The sequence below is a fragment of the Antechinus flavipes genome, chromosome 4, assembly GCF_016432865.1.
Source record: "Antechinus flavipes isolate AdamAnt ecotype Samford, QLD, Australia chromosome 4, AdamAnt_v2, whole genome shotgun sequence".
Lineage (NCBI taxonomy): Eukaryota > Metazoa > Chordata > Mammalia > Dasyuromorphia > Dasyuridae > Antechinus > Antechinus flavipes.
Window position 1 is genome coordinate 321763248 of NC_067401.1, and position 17155 is coordinate 321780402.

The following is a 17155-nucleotide window of genomic DNA, read 5'->3' on the forward strand; positions in this document are numbered from 1 at the left end:
TCCTTTTCCTTAATTCTACTTTTCAACTACAATTATCTTTTTTGCTGTTATGTGTAGAAGATAACCACCACTTCCTTATTCCTGCTACTCAGCATCCCTGGCTTGCTTCAAGGCTTCGTTTCAGGGAATAGGCTTATTTAAGCATTCCAATTTTAAAATGTTTATATCACTTTAAATATATTTATTATTTATTCAATAATTTGAATAGCTTCCAAATACAAAGTCTATTCTAATCTCCACAGTTGCTATTAGCCTAACCCTGTTGTCCCCACCCAGAAATTACTTGGTAATTACCTCATATCTAGAGACTCTGTGGAGTCGATTAGAGAGCCAGCCTGAGAATCAATAATAGAAAGGTTCAAATCCCTCCTTTGACAAATATTGGCTGTGTGAGCCTGTGTAACACATCCAGCCTCTTAGTGTCCTGCCAGCTCTCCAAGAACCCAACGCCTGAAAACATGTGATACATAGTAGGTATTTAATAAATGCTTTCTTAAGATAAGGATAAAGCAAGTCTCCATCCCTACTTCAGCTCTAGTTGAAATCCTACTACTTCTGCTCTAAGGCCCAACTTTCAATAGAACTTCCTTACTCAAGCCTTCTCTGATTCCCTCCCATTTTTAATATTCTTACTCTCTTCTCCAAACCCCTGAAGTACTGATGTGGATGTGATCCCTTTAAGATTCCTATCTTTCTGATTCCCCCCTCCCCCCCCACCCCCCCCCCAGTTAATATAATTACCTTTTGATTCACAAATTCTGGTCCCTTTGAATTCCAATAGAAGATCAGCACCTGTCCCAGCCCCCATCGGATCTGAGCCAACTTTGGGGCTACACCCACAGGGCCCCTCTAGCTAAATCTCCCATTATAAAAGGGACACGCTGGGACCCTCTCTTTGCAGAGGGCCCAAATATGCTAGCCATGTCAGGACCCTCTGTCCACTGGACCCTCTGTCCGGTGCCCTCCTTTTCTCTACCTTTGCCTATACTTTAACCTTGCTTCCAAACCCCATAATAAACTTCTTTTATCAATCTAGCTTTTCCAGCCAATAAATGCTTTTATTGGGGACCTGCGCCCTACTAGACTTCATTTACCACCGTATCCTTGTGCCGAATACAATGGGTTGCAGGGGAGCTCTGTTTGACTCCCTGTACCCCAAACCTGCCACTAGACCTCAACTAAACCCTAATTTCATTTAGTTATCCCAAATCTAGACCTCAGCAGTATACTGTTACAGCTTTCTTTTAAAAATATCATATTACACACACACACATATATATATCATAAGTGTTAGCAGACTTTTTTTATTCAATTGCTGTCACCCTAGCCATTAAATTCCTGTCATTCTATGAGCACAATCTAAAATTATGGGGAAATATGCATGCAGTAATTAAAATGACATTACTGCATTGGAGTCAAGGTAGAATGTATCCTACACTGTGGTTAATCAGATCAATAGCCTTGGAAGGCTCTACTTTAAGTTAAATTTAAGTACTCCATATGAAGATTTGGAATAGAAATGGCTCTAAATTTGCACTTCTCATGTTTCTTTTGAACTACTATAATTCTGTTTTACTCATGCACAGTGCATAGTGGGCTCACCATGATGGACAATCCTGTGACAGTGTCTCCCATGTCTCACAATGGATTCCAAAGCTCTTCAGAGAGAATGGATCTTGTATGGACCTAGTTATTGAGATCTGTTGATAAGTCTTGACGAATTTAGGTAGGCTGGCTCTCAAATGATCCATATCACAGAGCCCACACTTGAAATTCTTCAAGTTGGCAGTTCTATGTTGGGTGGCACAAACACTGAAAACCCACAATTACCTCTAGACCACAAGGAAGCAGCAGAGCAAGGGCTTAGTATATGGCACTAGGAAAAAACATAAATCTTCTGGCTTTTAAAGCCTTTCATTACCATTCCTACCTCTCTGAGTTTTCCTACCCCTTCCTATCCAACTTGTACTCTGAAATCTAATATTGGTTATTCCTTGCACAAGCCACATTCTCTACTCTATGCATTTGTATTAGCTGTCTCTGATCCCCCATCTTCCTCACCTGGCATCCTACTTTGGCTTACTTCAGCTAAAATCCCATTGTTTGCAAATAGCCTTTTCCAATCTTCATACTTCCTCTTCTTTTGTTTGTGCATAATTGTTTACTTCTATTAAATCCTAAACTCCATGAGAAAAGGGATTTTTTTCTTTTTTTCTGTTTTTTGTTTGTTTTTTGGTATCTCTAGTGTTTGGTGCAGTTCCTAGCATATTTATAAATGCCTGTTGACTTGACTTGGTTATAGATGTGTGTATATCAATCCTACACATGTGTGCACTCATATAATATTACTGCTTTTCTTCTCCTCCTCATGTTACTGAACGTTCTATTATGACTTAACTATAATGCACAGAACAGGAGATCCCCTACAGCCATCACTAAGACGGGCTTTTTTATTGGAAGGCAAGAGGTTCCCAAACTTTCCTAGCATGCCCTCCTGCTGAGGGAGGTACAGCAATGAAAGTGGGGAACAATAGCTTTGGTGATAAACAGGTAAATGTGACCTCTAACCTACACATGAGCTCAAATTACTGATACACCCTGGCAGAAAAAGCAATTCCTGCTGTAGTTGGTTAAAATTTAACATTTTCCTGAAGAATGACAAGGTTGAGAAAATCTCCCAAATCTCTCATTTGTCTTCTTCCTGCCATTTAATGTATTATAGAATGAAAAAAAAATAAATTTAGAAACTTTCTATAATAATCTACCACATCAAAATCAAACTATCAAAGAGAAACAAATTGTTCTCCTTGAGGTACAAATAGTTATCAGGAGCTTGTGATAGTACCTAAAAACGTGGATATTCAGCAGCTCTCCTACTTACTGTGACATAATTAAAAACAGATAACATTCTGGGCATCTTAACTTAGCACGAAAAATGTAGTGTGTGCTACAGAGCATGTCACAAAGATCTTAGAAAGAAAATGTACAAACTGTCCAGGTAGGAATACAAGGAGAAGTTAATTTGTGCTAATTAGCCTGAAAGAAAAGAAGGAGGAAGAAATTAGAAGCATAAACGCTAGGCTTTCCAACACTGAAGTGTATAAATAACCTAGAGCTAAATAAAAAATCTCAGAAAACTTGTTATCTAACAAGTCTATAAGTGAAAAGATTAAAAACAGCACATAAAGGCCTCTTCCACAAATAATATTTGAGTGGTAGTGAATGAAAATTCATGGGCTTGCCATAAAATCCGATTCATTCTCAAAGCATTCTTCCAAGACCTTCCTTTTTGGGGAGTGAGAAATTATATTCAGCATTAAGTCAAGGACAGGCATTTATTTATCAAGCAACTACTATGGGATAGGCATTATATTAAGCACTGAGAAAACAAGGAACAAAATCTTTTCCCAGTCCCTATGTAGAGCTTTCCTTCTATTTACTGTTTGTTGCTGCTGTTGTTCAGTTGTTTAATTGTGTCAACCTCTGTGTGACTTCATGGGGATCTTGCAGGGAGGTTTCTTGGCAAAAGTACTGGAGAGGTATGCCATTTTGTTCTTCAGAAGATTAAAGGTAAATGACTTGGCTGGGATCACACAGATAATACATGTCCAAGGCAGACTTTCCTGACTCCAGGACCAACACTTTACCACTAAGCCAGCTAGTTCCCTCCATCCTGTGTGTGTGTGTGTGTGTGTGTGTGTGTGTGTGTGTGTGTGTATGTATGTGTGTGTGTATGTGTATATATTTTATGTATATGTAATGTATATTATATATATACATATATGTATATACATATTTTATACACACATATATATACATATATTAACTGATCCAGAAAAATAAGCAATTATGTCATTAATTGCTCATTAATGTCAAAGCAAATGAGAACCAAAGTCAAGAAATTAACTTTCAAAGCAATTGAACACACAGTGCATCTCATTGCTAATCCCTTTTATTTAGATTTCATGGTATAATTGTATCTTTACCTATATGTCATATGGCACTTTTCAAACTGAAGCTAGGACAAAAGGCTAAAGTAATTATCCTACTACTTTAGGGGAGGGGAGGGACACCACTGGGAATTAACAGACTTATTACTGGAACAATATAAGTGACTTAAGTCAACGTCATCAGTATTCACCTCTTTCTCATAAAAAAGCATATTCTCCACATTATCATTACCTACTATTCCACAGGCTAGGGGACATTTCAGATGTGAGGGTTGCCCAATGAAAATATCCAGAGTCAGAAGAAAGGATATCTTGTTTGAGAATCAGCAGGGAGGCCAGTGTTCCTGCTTTATGCAATAAAGCATAAGAGTACTGGAAAAGTGAAGGGGAGAGGTTATGAAGGGCTTTGAATACCAAACAGAGGTTTTATCTTTGATTCTAGAGGTAATAATAGCGAGCCACTGGAATTTATTGAAGAGGTGAAGAGATATGGATAGATCTGAATTAGGAAATACCACTCTGTAAATGTATACATACTGCCCAATTCCAAAGTCTTCCTTCTGCTTCTATAAACTGGAGAATCTACCAATGCCAAATGGACAACAGGCCAAATATGTAAGTTCTTATCTGCAGTCTTTGTGTCCAAGGTGTTCTTTACCTCCTCTTCCTTGTATTTATCTATTTTCTACAAGTAAATAAATTCTGATCACTTCTAAAATAAAAGAAAGACTATAACAACTTGTCAAGTGCTGTATTATAATAACAATTATTAATATTACTATAATCAAGTAAATTGGCACAGGAGAGATATTGAGAAAGAAAGATAAAAAGCCTGGGAAGCTTGGGGAGTACAATGAAATATGTGGAAGGTGTGGCCCTGGTGATTATGGAAAGGATTAAACGATTCTGGGATGCCATTTATAAAGCACTGATAAGAATTTAGTGAAACTGTCATTATTAAGCTAAAATTTTATACCTCTAGACAAATAAGAATTTTATTTTAAAAAAAGAACTTGTTAAATTCCAATCTTGTCCTAGTTGATTTAATCTAGGCTAGGTATAAAGAAAGTAAAATATGAGGAAAGGAAGTGGAAGTTCAAAGATTAAGAAAAGTTAGACAGCATTTCCACGTATAAGAGCTCTCTAGAAGCTAATTTCTTTCACCAAAGAACAGGCTGAAAATTCAATTGAAGAATGAAGTTGATAATAAAATTGCTCTTATTAGACCACTAATCTTCTAATAAAGGATATGATCTTTTCACACAATTTCCTCATTTGTAAAATGAAGGACTATTGAATCAAAGGTTTTCTAACATCACTTCTAGCTCTAAACCTATGATAATATAAATGTCATTAGCTGGAACTGAGCCCATTTATTCCAGACCAGTAGTTCTCAAAATGTGGTCCAGAGAATCCTGAGATCTCTGAAACCCTTTCAGAAGGTTTACAAATTCAAAATTAGTTTTTATTTCTAATATGGTAAGTATTCATAAATATAATCCATAGAAACAAAAATCTTTTAGACATATCCTCAGTAATTATTTTTTTATTTTTTTAGTAATTTTTAATAGTATAAAAATACTGAGGACAAAAATTTGAAAACCACAATAATAGACTACTTTGGGGTAGTTAAGTGGTGCAGTGGATAGATTACCAGGCCTGCATTCAGGAAGCCATGAGTTCAAATCTTCCCTCAGACACTTACTATATGAACTTAGGGAAGTCACTTAATCCTTTTTTGCCTTAGTTCCTCATCTATATAAAATGGAAACATACAGGAGAAGGAACTGCAAACTACTCCACTATCTTTTATAAAACCCCAAATGGGGTCACAAACAGTAAGAAAACTGAAATGGTTGAGCAATGATAACAACAAATTCTCAACCAGTGGTGTCAAATTCAAATAGAAACTGGGTCACTCATCTGCACATAAGGATTCTTGTGGCCATACTGGCTTCATTTTAAAATGTAATATTATCTATGTATTACTTTATTTTTATTTATTTTATTAAATATTTCCCAATTACATATTAATATGATTTGGGTCACACTCTGTCCTGGACTACAACCTCAGCATCTTATCCATTAATTACACTGCCTTAATATCAGACTTTCTCAACCTGAGTTACTATGAATTTGATTTTTTTCAATCATTTGATTACTATTTTAAAATAATTGGATTATTTTGTAATCCCATACATTTTAATTGATTCATTTAAAAATCTTATTCTGAGAAAGGGTTCATGGTTGTAATCAGATTGTATTATACACATAGAGTTAAGAACTAATCTCTAAGAACTAGTTGAACTAAAAGTTCAACAATCTCTATATATATAATACAACTCAGTATTATAAATTGATATTATTTGCCATTTTGAATTGAGCCCAGTAAGAATATGAGGGTCTTCCACTAATCTCCAGTTACAGGACACGACTTAAATTTTCAATATATTTTGTTTAATTTTTTAAAATTTACAAAATATAGGTAATGATAATTTAATTGAAAATATTGATGTTTAATTGAAAAAAAAGTTATAAAATATAAGTAGCTAGACAAGGAAGGTTAAATTTTACAGAAGTTCTATTCATTAACTAGGCTAGGAGAAGCACCAAAATTGCTAAGAGCTGCTAGTTTTTAAGAATATTTCAGAAAATTCTGCACATTTAGGTTTGTTCTTCCATTTCTTAACACAAGCCAGACCTCTCTGGATAATGATTAGGCAGTCAGCTAGTGTAAGGACGTTAGTCATAGTTTATACAATTCAACTGATTAGTCAAGGAGCAAGTATCACTATAAATAACTACAGAAAAACTCCATGAAATCTTTTCTGTTTGTTTTAATGAAGTGACTTTTCATGCAGTGCTTAAAAGAAAAAATGTTTGATTTCTTGAATGAAGAATAATCTAATATAATTATTATATTTCAGCTCTGATTTAGTTACCACAAACCACCACACAACATTGATCCCCAGGTAGAGTCGTTACATTTACCACTGTAATGGATAAAATGAACATGGAATCTATTTAAATGTTGCAAGAGAAAGTAATGAAGTAAAATACTACTCTCTCTAACCACTACTATAGCCAATTAAGAAAAAGAGACTAAAAACATATTGAGGTTCATTAGCTAATAATGTTATACATATCATCCTTGTTGACAGAAGAGATAAAGAAGTATTTACCAAAGTTTATGGTTGTCTGATAATAGGAAGAGAGAAAATAAGAGAGACAGCAATTCCTTTTCCCTCTTAAAACCCAAAGAAAGTCAAATGGAATCAAAAGGGGTTAGAGTTTAAGTTTAAATTGTTCTGTGTAGGAAAAAAAAAAAAAAAAAAAAAAAAAGACGTATCAGCATAATTATCTCAATCCTGTAGAAGCCACTTAGATTACAATCTCTCTCATAATTTGTCTACACCCACTATGTCTTATTATCAAATGCTCTTTTTGCATTTCTAACCTTTCTCTCCAAATTTTGACCTAATTTACATATTGGAGAAAACAAAGGGAAAAAATTCTACCACTTTTCCCTTCTCAACAGAATGTAAATCCTGCTCTTCAAACTAATCTGTCCTTTCCTCCTCTTTCCCTCTCACCTTCTTTCCTTTTACTTTTCTACCTCCTTATTACCACCCCACAATGGTTCCTCCAATTCTTTTGGTATAAGGCAAATAATGTAAGAGAGTACTCTGGAGGTTTGTACAATAAAAAATCTAATAAGCTATAACAACAGTATGATATGAAAATGATTCTCCCATAACATCGACTGTCTTCCCAGTGCTTAACAATCTGTTCTTAGAATTAAAAAAATAACATAAAATGACTCAATTCAATAAGCATTTATTAAGCACCTACTATATGCCGGATACTGTGCTGACAAAAACTAACTCTTCCCCCAATCCATAGGATATAAAGTAGCATTTATGGCTTTGAAAGATGAGTGTGAATTATCTGTTAAAGGCAGCACATCCCTAATTCGATACTGATGTAATCCAATTATTACTTAGCAACCAAATTTTAAACCTATTTCAGATGTGGATTTTATTCACACCCATCTACATCTCATTGTGGTCCTGTCAGTTGTTCCTCAAAAACTTGCAAACGTTTTCCTTTTTTAAAAAATGCCAACTCTTCTGTGCATTCCCTGGGGGATTTTGCTGACAGTGAGAATCCTTTCTTCTTCAATACCAACCAATAGGTCAAAATGAAAACAGCCTGGTCTCACTGCATACATTCCAGGCTTTTCAGTAATCATCCTAAGTAAGCAGAAGATATATAATACAGTAACTTTGGAGACTGTGGTTCTAATTATGTCCTTGCCCTCGTGAGAAGAGAAAGATAGTTAATGTTTTGGTCTTTTTCATATTTTTAGTTTAACCATATCCTGTCAACAAAAAGCTAGAACTCTTTTCAGATCTGCCCGGAGACCTCTAACCTACCACTTTCTAGTGGAAAGAAAACAAAAAAGCCAGTCTATACCAAAATATGGTAAAAATAAAAAGTCTTCTTCTCAGAGGGTGAACATCCTAGGGGTTGGGAGATTGGGATAGGGTATGTGTAGTGGTGAGGGGGAGAGACTTATAAATATCAGCATGTCACTATAACTCTCTTCAATCAGGAACTTTAACAGGTTAGAGTGACACCCTTTTCAATGATTCATCACATCTAATCAATATTGAACTGAATCACTGAGAAATTCAACTGATGAGAAAGTAAATATATGAGTGGGAAGAAAAAAATAAGGGGCGAGAGAAGAAGTGACAGGAAATAGCAGAAAAGGGAATGCAAGGATACCTAGAATTAGCTATTAAATGTCTTGAGGCCATATATGAACGTAGGTCCTCCTGATTCCAGGGGTGAAGAGCTAAGCATTGGTCAAGTTACAAAACAAAAATGACACTAAGGTTTTCCTAATCCCTCTTAATGTGAGTGCTTTCCCCACGTTAATTATTTCCTATTTATCCTATATCTATATATCTATTTTATCTGTGTTGTCTTCCCATTATATTGTGAGATTCTTGAGGGCAAAGACTATTTTTTACTTTTTTGTATCCCCAGTGCTTGGCAGAGTGCCTGGCATATAGCAAGCACTTAATAAAGGTTGATTGACTTAAAAGTTCTAAATAGATTTAGACTTTGGAGAGACATTTATTAGTAGGGACGAGGTTATAAGGCTCTAATAACTTAGAGTTTTTGGAGGGACTGAAGATAATAGCAGTCTTTATTGAAACATTAAATAGTTCTGCGAGGATCAGTTCAAATTTGCTCAGAGGAAATGTAATGATCGTGCCAAACTTGAGATCTTATAATGGCTAAATTTTGAGGAATAGCTAAGGCAATTAAGTAGCACAGGGAGTAGAAAGTGGCTGGACCTGGAGCCAGGAAAACTTAAATTTAAATCCAACCTCAGGCACTTACTACCTGTGAGATCCTGGACAGGTCATTCAATCTCTGCGTGCTTCACCTTTATAATCTGCCATATCATCTGTCATTAGGAATACAAACAGCACCTACCTCTCAGAATTGTTATGAACTTAAAATGAGATAATGTTTGGGAAGCATTTTTCAGACAAACTTTTAAGTGCTATTTGTTTATCCTTCATTTTCAGAGAGGATCAATGACATCACAGTGGGATATGTCTTGACTTCTGTCAAGATTTAAGCGAAGCAGAATTGAGCAAAGTCATCAGCCTTACACTCTCATCCAGAGTCAAAGTCCAATGGCAATATATATATCTTCTTCATCATCATCATTATTAATAGCAATTAAATGGCGCAGTGGATAGAGCACCAGGCATGGAGCCAGGAAGACTCATCTTTCTGACTTCAAATTTGACCTCAAACATTTACTAAGCTATGTGACTCTGGGCAAATTACTTCAATATGTTTGCCTCAGTTTCCTTCCTTTCAGATGAGCTGGAGAAGGAAATGGCAAACCACTCTAGTCCCTTTGCCAAGAAAACCTCAAATGGGGTCATAAAAAATTGGACATGACTCAAATGAACAACAACAATGTTGTACTAAGTGCTGGGAATATAAAGAAAGCAAGCAAAAACAATCCCTTCCCTCATAGAATTCACTTTTAATGGAGATTACAGTAAACAATACACAAACTAAATATATATACACACACACATATAGGATGTAACTCTCAAAGAGTTGGACATGGCTGCAAAATGACTTAATAACAACAAAATGATTATTATTAATCAATAAGCATTTATGAAGCATTTACTATGTACCGGCATTGTACTAAGGAGTAAGGATACAAAGAAAGGCAAAAATAATCCCTGCCCTTCTCTCAAGTATTCATCACTTAATGGGAGATGCAATGTATAAATAATTAACTATAAAGTAACAATAAAATTCATATGGAACAATAAAAAGTCGAGAATCTCAAGGGAATTAATGAAAAAAAAAATCAAATGAAGGTGGCCTAGCTGTACCTGATCTAAAATTATATTATAAAGCAGCGGTCACCAAAACCATTTGGTATTGGCTAAGAAATAGATGAGCTGATCAGTGGAAAAGGTTAGGTTCACAAGACAGAATAGTCCACTATAGCAATCTAGTGTTTGACAAACCCAAAGATCCTAACTTTTGGGATAAGAATTCATTATTTGATAAAAACTGCTGGGATAACTGGAAATTAGTATGGCAGAAACTAGGCATGGACCCACACTTAACACCATATACCAAGATAAGATCAAAATGGGTCCATGACCTAGGCATAAAGAACGAGATTATAAATAAATTAGAGGAACACAGGATAGTTTATCTCTCAGACTTGTGGAGGAGAAAGAAATTTGTGACCAAAGATGAACTAGAGACCATTACTGATCACAAAATAGAAAATTTTGATTACATCAAATTAAAAAGCCTTTGTACAAACAGAACGAATGCAAACAAGATTAGAAGGGAAGCAATAAACTGGGAAAACATCTTCACAGTTAAAGGTTCTGATAAAGGCCTCATTTCCAAAATATATAGAGAACTGACTCAAATTTATAAGAAATCAAGCCATTCTCCAATTGATAAATGGTCAAAGGATATGAACAGACAATTTTCAGAGGATGAAATTGAAACTATTACCACTCATATGAAAGAGTGTTCCAAATCATTATTGATCAGAGAAATGCAAATTAAGACAACTCTGAGATACCACTACACACCTGTCAGATTGGCTAAGATGACAGGAAAAAATAATGATGAATGTTGGAGGGGATGTGGGAAAACTGGGACACTAATGCATTGTTGGTGGAGCTGTGAACGAATCCAACCATTCTGGAGAGCAATATGGAATTATGCCCAAAAAGTTATCAAATTGTGCATACCCTTTGATCCAGCAGTGTTACTTCTGGGCTTATATCCCAAAGAAATACTAAAGAAAAGAAAGGTACCTGTATGTGCCAAAATGTTTGTGGCAGCCCTGTTTGTAGTGGCTAGAAACTGGAAAATGAATGGATGCCCATCAATTGGAGAATGGCTGGGTAAATTGTGGTCTATGAATGTTATGGAATATTATTGTTCTGTAAGAAATGACCAGCAGGATGAATACAGAGATGCTTGGAGAGACTTACATGAACTGATGCTAAGTGAAATGAGCAGAACCAGGAGATCATTATATACTTCAACAATGATATTGTATGAGGATGTATTCTGATGGAAGTGGATTTCTTTGACAAAGAGACCTAACTCAGTTTCAATTGACAAATGATGGACAGAAGCAGCTACACCCAAAGAAAGAACACTGGGAAACGAATGTGAACTATCTGCATTTTTGTTTTTCTTCCCGGGTTATTTTTACCTTCTGAATCCAATTCTCCCTGTGCAACAAGAGAACTGTTCAGTTCTGCAAACATATATTGTATCTAGGATATACTGCAACATATCTAACATATATAGGACTGCTTGCCATCTAGGGGAGGGGGTGGAGGGAGGGAGGGGAAAAATCGGAACAGAAGCAAGTGCAAGGGATAATGTTGTAAAAAATTACCCTGGCATGGATTCTGTCAATATAAAGTTATTATTAAATAAAATAAAATAAAATATTAAAAATAATAATAATAATTAACTATATCCAGGTTATACAGAGGAGAGGAAAGGTGCAGAAGGAATGGGACCAGCAACTGAAGAACTCAGAAGGATCTCTTGAAGAAGATGGAATTTCCAAAAACAAGAGGGGGAATGTGGGAAGGAGAACCTTTTAGAAATCCAGATAAAAGATGAACTAAGGGGTATGAGAACAGCAAGGAAGTCAGTGTAACCAGATTGTAGAATATATGGAGAGGAGTAAAGTACTGCAAGAGGTTTAAGTGCCAAACAGAAGATTTTACATTTGATTCTGGAAGTAATAAGAAGACACTGGAGTTTATTGTAGAAAGGGTAGGAAGGAGAAGAGCTTTGCTTTGGGAAAATCACTTTGGTAGCTAAATTAAGGCCTGGAGGGAGGAGAGATTTGGGTCTGGGATACCAATTAGAAGGTTATTTATTGCCATACTCCAGGCCCAAAGTGATGGGGTGATGGCTGTATGAGTAGATATAAGAGAACATATGAAACATGTGAAGATGAAAACAACAAGAATTAACAATAGATTAAATATTCGATGAATCTTAGGGAAAGCATAGGAGGATGTACTGGGAGAAAAGGATTAGCTTTCTATAGATCATCTTCCTTTATTGGGTTGCTGAAACATAATATGAGTGGGGCAGTGTCTAGAGATCAGGGGTCCTTAAACTACAGCCTGCGGGCCAAATGCGGCAGCTGAGGACATTTATCCCCCTCACCTAGGGCTATGAAGTTTCTTTATTTAAAGGCCCACAAAATAAAGTTTTTGTTTTTACTACAGTCTGGCCCTCCAACAGTCTGAGGGATAGTGAACTGGTCCCCTATTTTAAAAGTCTGAGGACCCCTGGTAGATCAATACAAGGCAGTTGTTAATTCAGTGTCTATAAAAGTCTAAGGTACATGACGTGGATTTGTAAGCAGCGATGTTAAATTCATCATGTTTCACATGATATCCAATTGTTGATAACAATTTTCACCCAAAAGAAAATAAGTCTTTCAGTGGAAAGTATTATTATCTAGTGTCAGATATACCAAATGAAGGCCTCTTTAGTGACCTCATATTTGGACTGAAATTTTCTTTATCCAACTAGCTTTTCTTTTTCTTTAAGAGTCTTAATGAATTCCTTTGAGCAATATCTTTTTTTTTAAGTCACATCACTAATTGGTCTTGAGGACTCTATTCTAGATTTTTGTTCTTTTAGCCATCAGATTTTTCTACTGGCTATCCATATGAAACTCATAAAAACAACTAATGATGTTTGCATTAAAGTCACATTAACAAGAGTGATTTTCACATACATCAAAATTGCTCAGATTTGGTGAGAAAGACTGGTACTTGTGAAATGTAAGGTATAGACACACTGAAACAGAGATGTACCTTCAATGACTGAAGAGAATCTGAATTGGTATCACAGTAGAGGATGATATTGTTGGCCATGCTGAAGCTCTCCCTCACCCCAAGATGATAAAACAAGGAAGGCTGACGGAAAGCATCACTCATCTCCACCACAGCAATATCTGAAAAAAGAAAACAGATGAGCCACACAGTCTTGACAAGAGGTGGCATTAAATCATGCCTCACTGGCAGTTTCAACAACTCAGTATTTCAAAGAGGAAATGAAGAAATGATAGGGATTTCCCCCTTTCCTTTATCTTTGAATTTTGAATGCAAAATTCTATCAGGAAGTGGTTACCCATTTCTTAAACATGCCTACAGTTCTTAAACAAGAAAATGGTTACATATCACAGAAAAACAAAGAACAAAATAATGGTAGAAAGTGGGTATCAGTCATCTTTGAAAACACACTGAAACGCAATCAAATGGTATGTGATGAAAGGCAAAGCCAAAACATTGCACAGAGAAATTATGGCACAGTAGAAGATGGCTGATTTTGGAAGCCATTTTATGGATGCAATAATGAGGTTGAAACTAGGTCCAATGATTGAGAAACAAATGTGTAAAATAGTGGTTAAAAGTTTTCATGCAAACATCAGGCAAGAAGGATGGCAAATTTACCAAAAAAATGATTAAAATAGTTAATTACATTTTTCCCCATTTGGAATTTTGGGGGGCTTCTTTTTAAAAGGCAGATATATAGTTTTCTTTTGGGGTCTGCCACATTCCTATATTAAAAACTAACACTAGAGAAATCTCATTTTAGTTTTAACCTCACTCACCATCTGTTTCTTGCACCCACTTTATTTCTTCTTTGCACTGACATCAACCCCTCAGACTCCATCATAACATTCAAAAGTAAGAGACAATACACAACAGTGGCTTAAAAAAACCTAGTAAAACACTAACCAGTGAAAAATAAGTGACAAATATAAAGAAAATGCAAAAAATAAAAGCAAAAATATTTTTAAATGAAAAAGAGTTATTTCCTAAAATGTAATACTTAGAATTTATATAAAACTTAAGATTTAAACTGAAAGGGGGAGAATGGAAGAGTTTCCTGATTAATCAGAATGACTGGACCCCTAAAACAATCTGCCAAAAAAAATTACAGAAAGATATATTAGCTTGGTTTTTCTGAAGTCAATGTAACAGAAAAAATGATATTAGTTTGGGACTTCAAAAGCATAAAGTAGAAATATACTTTTTCTAAATGCTATAGCATCTAGAATGCCAATGAAACTCAACTCCTTATCTTTATAATGGGAAAAAAAAAAAAAATCCAAAGATATACAGTAACTCAAGAACTGATTCTATCTCAGTTACCAGTTTAGAGAAGATGTTAATTCTGATTAATTCTTTTGAAAATGAGGTATTTTACTGCTTTTCTTAAAGGAATGTCATGACATCAGACATATGGTTGGTACTGTTACCTTTTCAGATATATTTTAAGAAGTCGTAGAATTAAATAAATTGCTGCATGTAACACAAGTCTTTCTAAAACTAGAATGAAGCTCTGCATTTATCAAAATATCTTTTCACCACTCTAAATAGAATTGCACAGTGTACAAAATTGTATGTTCACAGGTTCTGGCAAATAAAGTTGACTGATATCAGCTTAAAAGAAAAAATCCAAACAGGACATTAATCCTCAAATTCCCTATTTTCTAATATTATTATTGTTTGTCCTTTGTTATTGAAAAAGACCATGATATCAACGAAGTGATGCTGTAACATTCAAGTGAATTGGATTCAAGTAAGGATGGGCTGTGCAGTCACTTGCCTCACTTTCTCCTCCAGAGCTGTCTTGGTCCAGTGGCCAGATATAGATCAGGGCTACTGGAGATGGCCTTGGATGGAGTGGAGAGCTTGGCCTTTTAACAAGGTTTTTAACAGATCTCAGTTTGATTGAGGCAATGGCCATTAAGTTATTAAGGCTGGGTAAGAACTGAGGCAAACAAAAAACATCTAGGAGGAAAAGACCTTCCATTTTTGAATAGAGCTGCCCCATTGGGAACCCAACTGAGTCCCTCCCTCCCTCTCTCTCTCCCCCTCCTTCTTTTCCTCTCCCTCTCCCCTCTCCCTTCTCCTCTCCCCCTCCTCTCTCTCTCATCTTCATTCTCCCTACTCCATAGGGTATCATCTTCTTACCTGGGAGTATTGTACCTGAAGGAATGAAAAATTTTGGGGGGAGGGGGAGGGGAAATCACTGAAATCTTTCAAAATATTTTGGGCTTTACTGGCTATATATTCTGTATCTTCCCCGGCCTGATTCCTTTTTTTTGACTAGGTAAAAGAGACCATTCTTTGTGTGACCTAGCACAGCCCTCCCACCTCTCTGATGTCATGGTCTTCTTGGAGAACAAAGGACAAATAACAACAATTTTCTAACATTACTGCCTTCCTTTTATAGGGAATTGGCAGCTAATCCTGCCATTGGCAAGGGTTATCAATACAAATTATTGATCTCTGTTTCTATTTGAGTTTGACACTACTATCTTAGAGAACTTGCTAGGGCAGGGAGAGGTTAAATGACTTATCCAAGATGACACAGACCATAAGAGTCAACATTTGAATATAGGTCTTCCTGATTCTAAAACTTTAATCTATCCCCCATATGATGCTGCCTTCCATTTGTACATCTGTCTTTGACTTTCACCTTGGGCAATGCTACTATTTCCCTTGTCCCAGATTTAGTATATGATCAATGAAGCATAAAATTAGGCTCTCTAGATAAGCAATTAAGGCATACTAAACCCTTAAAAGCTAATAATGGAAAACTATTATGATTAATTGCAATCAGTCATAAAATGTCAGCTATAGTGACCCTTGACTTACACTTCTGCTTCAATTTTTTCCTACTTCATAGTACACATCTGCTAGCAGGTAAATATTTCTAACCAGCTACAGCTGACTTCCAGCCCGTTTCAACAACAGAACCATTTCTCCAGGATTATAAACACTCAGTTATAATTTCAAGAGGGAAAACATCTGGATCAAGGCTTACAATTAGTATGACTCAGAAAAATTTCTCATAATATGATAAAATGGATTGCTAAATCTAATGTCAGCAGACCTGTATTTGAATTCCAGTTCTATCAGCTGTAATCCTACAGAAGACATCTCCAAAATCACTTCAACTTTTTTTCCTCTTTCCTTGACTTCTATGTCAATGCATTCTCCATGTAAATTTTTCTGAATTCTCTTTAGTATTTTTTAAAAAGTTTACTAGGGTGTTTTATACTTATAAACATTTATAGATTACCCACCCTCTACTTTATGTGACAAAGTAAAACTAAATATAATGACTTCATCTAGAAACATGTGCAACACTCCACATACATAGCACATAAACTCCACCTTTCTGATTTTAACTATTTTTTAATTAACAGAAATCTATTTTTTCCTTCCTGTTTTGTACTCCATTAAGAAAGAGGGAAAAAATGAATTCCTTATAGCAAATATGCAGTCAAACAAAATGCATTCCATCAATAGCTATGAGTAAATATATATGTGTATATATATATATACACACACACGTACACATACATTTTTGTTAACCATTTCAGTTATGCCTGACACACATGTATATGAATACAAAGGTATGCACAGACATGCATATAAACATTCAGGTTCACATATAAGCATGAGTAAGGCAGATAAATAGCACAGGGGACTGAGTGCTAGGCTTGGAGTCAAGAAAACATCTTCTGAGTTAATCCAGCCTCGGGCTAGACCCTAGGC

General features: G+C 35.6%; 1 protein-coding gene across 1 annotated transcript in view; it reads right to left on the reverse strand.

Annotated features, from left to right (window-relative positions):
* MAP3K5 (mitogen-activated protein kinase kinase kinase 5) overlaps nucleotides 1-17155 on the reverse strand; it is a 264898-nt gene that overhangs the window by 170448 nt on the left and 77295 nt on the right. The window contains exon 2 of the mRNA XM_051997832.1: nucleotides 13394-13533. Within this exon, the coding sequence (XP_051853792.1) occupies nucleotides 13394-13533 (140 nt within the window). The remainder of the gene's footprint in view (nucleotides 1-13393; nucleotides 13534-17155) is intronic.